Source organism: Lottia gigantea (genome assembly GCF_000327385.1).
Source record: "Lottia gigantea unplaced genomic scaffold LOTGIsca_36, whole genome shotgun sequence".
In the NCBI taxonomy this organism is placed as follows: domain Eukaryota; kingdom Metazoa; phylum Mollusca; class Gastropoda; family Lottiidae; genus Lottia; species Lottia gigantea.
Genome location: NW_008709220.1, coordinates 27,765 through 36,056, shown reverse-complemented (window position 1 = coordinate 36,056; position 8,292 = coordinate 27,765). Strand labels below are relative to the sequence as shown.

The following is an 8,292-nucleotide window of genomic DNA, read 5'->3' as shown; positions in this document are numbered from 1 at the left end:
GCCACGGTTTCAAACCCCTACAAAAATTCCCCAAATAAGAGCTATAATTTTGCACAAGGAAGTAAGCCCTACTAAAGAATAGACTGGGTATAAACATTTACATTGTGAACCCTTTTGTTACGATTATAATAATGTATTCTGTATATTCACTGACATAAATTTCAAAAGGGATATGCGTCATGTAACTAAGTAATGCATATTTATAACGAACTCTGGTCAATGAATGTAATAGTGAAAGACATAATGTTAAGAAATGTTTAAAACAGCTTGTTGATCTAACGATATCACTGATACAGAACTAAAAATGAATTTAGTGATATTTTGGTGTGTTTTTAGTGCACTGCTTATTAACGTTGAAGGTATGAACTGTTAATCTTAAATATTTTAACATTTGTTAAATGGATATAGAAAGAAGAAAGTAACGAACTGATAGCGTCCGGATATTTCATAATTTAAATTTAATTCCTTGGTGATATGATATTAACGATATCAAACACGATTTTCAGGATGTTTCGTAGCATATATCATGGCCTTACTATATGATATTAACGATATCAAACACGATTATCAGGATGTTTCGTAGCATATATTATGGCATTACTAGATGATATTAACGATATCAAACACGATTATCAGGATGTTTCGTAGCATATATCATGGCATTACTATATGATATTAACGATATCAAACACGATTATCAGGATGTTTCGTAGCATATATCATGGCATTACTAGATGATATTAACGATATCAAACACGATTATCAGGATGTTTCGTAGCATATATCATGGCATTACTAGATGATATTAACGATATCAAACACGATTATCAGGATGTTTCGTAGCATATATCATGGCATTACTAGATGATATTAACGATATCAAACACGATTATCAGGATGTTTCGTAGCATATATCATGGCATTACTAGATGATATTAACGATATCAAACACGATTTTCAGGATGTTTCGTAGCATATATCATGGCCTTACTAGATGATATTAACGATATCAAACACGATTATCAGGATGTTTCGTAGCATATATCATGGCCTTACTATATGATATTAACGATATCAAACACGATTATCAGGATGTTTCGTAGCATATATCATGGCATTACTAGATGATATTAACGATATCAAACACGATTATCAGGATGTATTCTGACACTGCATACGACTCACTACCACAGTCAGATATAATCGGGCGGCTTTTATGGATTTTGTTGGAGATAAACCACTCATTGATTGGATTTTTATGGATCTTAGGCAAAGTGTACAAATGTCTTTCACGACAATCAGGTTTGGCAGTGAGATAGTCATATTGTTTCTGTTTGAGATAACTAGATCGGCAAGAATATTGTTAATCATATTAGCAGTTTCTTTGATTTCGGTAAAATGGCATAATGTTTAGGATTATTCAGTTGATTCTCTGCTTCTGAAACGTAATCCACCCTATTCAGAATAACACAACATGAACCTTTGTCACTCTTTTTAATAACAATGCTATCGTTTTTCTTAAGTAAGTTTAACGTTTAACGCTTCACGTTCCACTCGTGTGAGATTAGGCTTTTCGTGTGTTATGAAAGGTTCTCTGTTTGGCTATTCAACTCTCAAATGCTTTCAATATTTCAGGATGGATGGCGGCCTGAGGGGGTGTCCACGTGGATTTAGGAATAAACATTGTTCTAGCACCACGTGGGGATGGTTTCGAAAAAAATATATAAGAAATCGTTCAATGGATGGTCGGAGATAATTTAAGTTGGCTACCTTCGGTGTCGGAATACACTGAAGTCCACGGTTTAAGATTGTTTTTAAGATTGGGTTTGGGATCATGGTCGTATGATTCAAGCATGGACTGTATGTGATGGATTTGGGCACCGGGGTAAGAATGTCTGAACTGGTTTTGGTAATTCGATTCAGGTTAGAGGATCTAATAATTAAGGTTGATTTCTTCAGAGCAGGTAGATTCCATAATGATTTGTCCTTGGTTTGGTGATAAAAGGGTTTGGTAGCGGATATAATGGTTGTCGATGGGGTGATTGGTACTGGTTTGGTAGTTTTTAGTAATGTAGCGTTGGGTATGGACTGGTATCTGGTTCGAGGAGGGGATGGTCTGGAAACATGTCTTGACTTAGATGGAGACTGAGGGGTGGTTTGCTGGTCCAAAAACGCACAGAAGGAAGAAAGGTTCGCGGATCCTGAATCACGCGGTGAAGATTCAGATGGCGGGGAAGAGGAAGACGAGTCTGAATGTGAAAAGAGAAGGGGTTTGCATTCTCTACGAGAACGTTTACCTATGTCTTCTAAACTAAGGGTAGGTGAACTTCGGGCTCGTTTAGGGGTTTTGTTCGATAGATTGGTGACTCTAGCTGGTGCAGGTGTAGTGTTCTTTTCAGTTAGTAGAGATATGATTATTCTGGCTTTGGTTTCGTTGATTGTCAGGTAAAATTTGGTGATTACAGCTTGAGTGAGACGTTTCCCATAGGAGCGAAGGGCCCAAGACAGGGCATGAGAAACGATGCGGTCGACTGCAGGTGATGATAAACATTTGGTATGAATGGTGGTCTTCTTTTCTTGAAGTGTGGTTTGGTAATGGTGTAACCTTAGAGAGCCATGTCCAATTGAGGGATCTAATATTCGCGTCGACAGATGATGTTTTCATTGCTGGACGGATAAAACTATCCAACTCAGAGAATTTATGTTTGTTGCTGTTGAAGGGTAAGGATTGCCAAATGATGGAGACACTGCAAAACTCCCCCAGTGAGTGGGGACTGGTTAGCTTCAGTTGTTGGCCAGGTCGGTGGTTACATCTGATTTGGTAGGCTGTGTTGTAGGTAGGTCGGCGATGGGGAGGGATGTAACTGGATGGGTTGCTTGGTGGTCGGCAATTGGTAGAGGGCGATGGAAGACAGGGCCGTTGTAGGGTACATGATGTTGGTTTGGTTGACGATTAGTGTTTCTATGTCTGGCTTCTTGCCAGTGGTTGTTGTAGTTGGGGAGCATATAATAAATAAAATAAAATAACTTGAGGTTAAAAAGGGAATGTACAACGAACGTAACAGAGGAAACTGTATATGCTAGCGTGAAAATGTGAGGATCAAATTGTGCAAATACGTCAAGCTGTGTTTGGGGCTATATAAAGTAAGGTGGAAGTTGTGATCAAAACGCAAAAATATATATTTAGGTGATAAATAACGCTAACAATGATGTAAAAAGTTATAACAAGTAACACAAAAACTTACGCAATTGACACGAACCGGTTTTCGAAGTATTATCCTTTTTCGAGGAATGGAGATATCGCAGTCACTGCATCAGAGATATCGCAGACACTGCATCAAAGATATCGCAGACACTGCATCAGAGATATCGCAGACACTGCATCACAGATATCGCAGTCACTGCATCAGAGATATCGCAGACACTGCATCAGAGATATCGCAGACACTGCATCAGAGATATCGCAGTCACTGCATCAGAGATATCGCAGACACTGCATCAGAGATATCGCAGTCACTGCATCAGAGATATCGTAGACACTGCATCAGAGATATCGCAGACACTGCATCAGAGATATCGCAGTCACTGCATCAGAGATATCGCAGTCATGTAAAAATATCTAATATAAAATATGTAATTTTTATCTCTATGTTCTAGCTTTAGATGGTGGTTGTGTCGCCTCCCTTGGAAGAATATGTGGATGCTTCAATCCTTCAAATACAACACATTCGATAGAATGCTGTGGGGACGAAATAATGCAATTAGAATTGACTGGAGAAACTATAATCTACCAGCGTACAGATTCAACCTGTAAGCCTTCAAGTGTAACGGTTCCATGTGTAACCAGTGAAAACAGGTATCGTTTAGACCATGAAGACAAAGTAAACATCTATAACAACTGTAGTGGACAGAAACGATGTGATGTACATTTACAGACGTTTTCAGATATAAAGATACAGATTACAGTGACTTGTGAACCAGGTAGACCAATTTCACTTAATATATTGCATGAACGTTTGGTGACTTTGTGACTTAGATGTTATAATAAATCCATATTTAATATATCCTTGCTTCCATCTTGTAACTGACACTGTGTCAATGGATTTTAAAAACCATTTTTATACGCCCACATGAAATGGGGGACGTATATTGTCGCCACCCTGTCCGTCCGCAATTGCTCGTAAACACTTCTTGATTGATTTCGACGAAACTTGGCATGGTTGTTTGCAATCACCCAAGGATGAACCCTATTGAAAATCAGAAAAATCCAAATATATTTAGTTAGTATGAGTTATTGCCCATGTTCTTATAACGCTTGTAAACACTCCAGAATGCGCAATTCTTGACAGATTTTGATGAAACTTGGAGTGAATGTTTGTTATCACCCAAGAATGAACCCTCTTTAAAATCAAAAATATCCAAAAATAATTAGTATGAGTTATTGCCCTTGTTCTTGAAAATGCTATCAATTTGAGATTGTAAACACTCAAGAAGGCACAATTTTGGACGGACTTGGTCAAAACTTGGTGAGAGTGTTTGTAATCACCAAAGTATAAACTTTATCGAGAATCAGAAAAATTGAAAATAATTTAGTATTAGTTATTGCCCTTGTTCTTGAAAACGCGTCCAATTTTTAGCTAGTAAACACTCCAGAAGGCACAAATCTTGACGGATTTAGATGAAACTTAGTATGAGTGTTAGTAAACACCCAAGGATGAACCCTACTGAAATCAGAAGAATCGAAAAATAATTAATATGAGTTATTGGCCCTTGTTCTTGAAAACGTGTTCAATTTTTAGCTCGTAAACGCTCTAGAAGGTTCAATTCTTGACAGATTTTGATGAAATAATATTATTCAGTATCGCCTAAAAAAGTTCCAAAGAAGTGTATGTCTGAAGGTTGAATAATTCATAGTGGTAATTGTGGGCGTGGGCGTATATAACCTTGCTTGGCAAGCTATCTTTTATTTCAAAATGAATTAAGTTGTTTGACTACAAGAGTGCTAATGGAAACGATGGAGTCTTATAAAGAGGTCGGACAGCCGAACATAATGCCACTTTCTGCCTGGGTTTATAAATTTACCCATGACATACATTGTGTTTTTATTGTTTGTTTATTATTTTATAATTATAGCTAATAGACTCTTTTCTAAGATAGAAACTTACCCTTTACGTTTTACAAATAAAGTTGCAATATTTTACATCAATGGCAAGGATTACATTGGAAAAGAAATTACCAAATATTGTACTGCCTGGTCTACCAATGATGAAATATACCTGGAGGTGTTATACATAAATCTTGGTCCTAGATCTTGTGAAAAAGTAAAGTTGTCAAATCTTAAATTGGTCTGTACAGACTCTGGAGTGACAATGTTTTATACAGCAATTGGACTTACTGGTAAAGAGTTGAGTTTGGAATTAAAGGATCTGGAACTAGAAAGGAATGAAGTAATATATGCAAAGCTTCATGTCTGTAAGCATATAATTTTCATACATATTCTATTTTTATTATACCTTGACTGCAATATCCACCTTTATTGTATCACGAAATGCATCGATTTGATTGGATTGTACGCCAGCGAATACAGCCAATCAGATCCCTCCATAGAAAGGCTATACACATTATGCCTTATTATTTACATATGTTTTGTCGATGACTCTATTTAAAACAGAATATTAGCCCTTGTATGTTTTTTTCAGCCAATAGGTCGAACATAGATGTAGTTTGCCATGGTAGCAAGAAAGATGTGACAGGTAAATTATTCACAATTTTCATTTTTTAAATTATTTTTAAAGATTTATAACAAAGAAATAATTGCTCAGAGAATCATATTAAGTAGTAAAGGTCGTTCATCTTCTCTTAGCACTATGCTAAGTCTACAGTGATACCAGGTGTTTCAGAAAGGAGAACATCCGTGCGTCTATAGAGACCTCTGTCATAGTTATTATAGTGAGCTCAATACAATATTGTGATTTTAGAGAGACCGAGTCCTAGTCCTAGTCCTAGTCCTAGTTCTAGTCCTGAAGGGACTTGCAAAGATGAAGATGAAACCAACCCCTACATCATGTTTGGTAGTATTTTAGCTGCTGTGATTGTCATTAATATTGTCTGTATTGGAGTCTACTGTTACATCAGGTAGGTCTCACATCCATTTCAGTCTCAAAAACAAATTATCAATAAAGTCGCTCCCAATTCTAAAAACTCCAGTAAATGAAGAATTTCTAAACCATAAACAATTTGATTAGCTAAAACCACGACATATGTATACACTTTCAAACATTCTCTTTCAGATATCGTAAAACACCGAATGAAATAACTACCAACGTGGCATATTCGAACCGGGAGGACTCCAACTATGATTATTCACACAACAATTACCTTCATGTAACCGATAATCATGTAATCGATTACGAACAACTTCCGGCTTAACAGTCGAATTTTGAACTGTTTGAGAGATTTTATTCAATGGTATTTTTTATATTCTAGACTAATAATACATTATAAAATTAACTTGCTTTCCGTGGTTTTTAAATTGCTATCTGTAATATCTAATTATTGGTATAAATTTGATATGAGAGCTATCGTCTCTGTGCTGTCTGGCTTACTCCTGAAGTAAGCAAACAATTTAAATTATTTTCCTGATCTCTATCTACCTAAGCCAGTTAAAGGGACATCTTGTACCTAAATCTCAGAATCGGGAATTGCTTGGCTAAGCTAATCTTAAATAGTGTTCACAACTCACCTTCGATATTTGATCCTTCAAAGGCATCTGTGTGTGTGTTCAGAATTATCCGCGTTGACTTGTTAAAATGACGACTCGTCTTTTTAACTTCTTCTTTCATATATTATAAAAAATACATCTATAGAAAAAGAACGTTACATTCCTAATTCGAGGTATTTCCGGGTGAATTATACGATTTTCGTACATTTCTAGTACTTCTGAAGAATATTTACATACTCAAGTCCCAAATTCACCCCCCCAAAATGGCGCATCTGCCATTTTCTGTCTTTTTGTCTGATAGTTTTCTTCTTCATTGTAATGTTTTCTACCACAGTTTTGAACTTATGACGTTAAACCAATCAAACCGGATCATTGTTATGATTGTAAATTCGTGTTTGTATATTGCAAATAGTATCAGTATGTATAAAAATTTAGTTCGACACTTTCTTTTATTTATGATTTACTTTTTACTTATTTTACGCTATTGTTTGATGAATTATTGCCCCTATATTATTTTTGGAAATAAATATATAGCAAAAGTAAATTTTAATTTAAAACTTGAATTATCAATTCTTCATTTAGGTACAAATTGGAATTGTGCCGAATATTAGTGTGCCTTAAAAGTGAGTGCCTTAGTAAATATGAGCTTAATTGAAGGTGTGCCGAAATCACTGTGCCTATATAACCCTGTGCCTATATAATCACTGTGCCTTTGTAACGCTGTGCCTATATGACCGTGTGCCTAAAATACCGTGTCTAACTGACCTTTGCTTAAAATATTTGTGCCCTTTTGACTGATTACTGGTGTAATAGCCTACCGTGGACATCTGTGCGTTCTTGGTGGTTTCAATGGTGTATCGCGTATGAATACTGGAGAACGATTCAGTTTGGTCACCAACTCATGTCAGACAATACAGGAAATGGATAACTCACGAAGTTAAAAATGACAATTCTTTACTATGGCGTTTCTATAAATATTTAGATCTAGGTTGAGAGGTCAGAATTTTTGCCACAGAACTGTCAGGGGGCTCACTAGCAAATCTTACTCTATGTTAAATGGTAATTGGTGGTGAAGTTGGTAGATTATTTATGAGATGATATTTAAATGTGCTTATAATTGTAGATTATAGATAAGATGGTATTTGTAATTTGTCATTTCAACACTATTATAAATATTTAGAAATAAATTTTTGATATGTTTATTTGAGACTTGTTGATGTAGACTAAGCCGTCGCGCAAACCAAATTAAAAGGACAGTATCGCCATTTTGGGTTTTTTTTTTGGGTCTTCAATATAATTAAATAATCTTTAGAAATGTACGCAAATCACATAATTCCATCAAAATACCTCAAACTAGGAATATTACTTCCTATTTCTATAAATTTATTTTCTATATATGGCAAAGTTCCGAGGCGAGTCGTTTTTTTGACTTTCAAAAGCGAAAAAATCCTGACATACATGGATTTGAAGGCTCAAATTTCGACGGTGAGCTACGAACAATATCACTTGTATTGAGATTATGGTACGATTAGCCAAACGGGTGGTGAATCTGTCCCTTTAAAATGAGACGA

The 8,292-nt window shown here is 35.9% G+C and overlaps 1 protein-coding gene across 1 annotated transcript; it reads left to right on the top strand.

The window, feature by feature from the left end:
* Nucleotides 1-1,891: 1,891 nt before the first annotated feature.
* LOTGIDRAFT_162775 (hypothetical protein) lies at nucleotides 1,892-6,429 on the top strand (the record flags this gene model as incomplete). The annotated part of the gene is made up of 6 exons (XM_009058803.1): nucleotides 1,892-1,964; nucleotides 3,658-3,981; nucleotides 5,134-5,397; nucleotides 5,700-5,753; nucleotides 5,979-6,135; nucleotides 6,291-6,429. The coding sequence occupies 6 exons, from the start codon at nucleotides 1,892-1,894 to the stop codon at nucleotides 6,427-6,429; spliced, it is 1,011 nt and encodes a 336-aa protein (XP_009057051.1).
* Nucleotides 6,430-8,292: the final 1,863 nt, after the last annotated feature.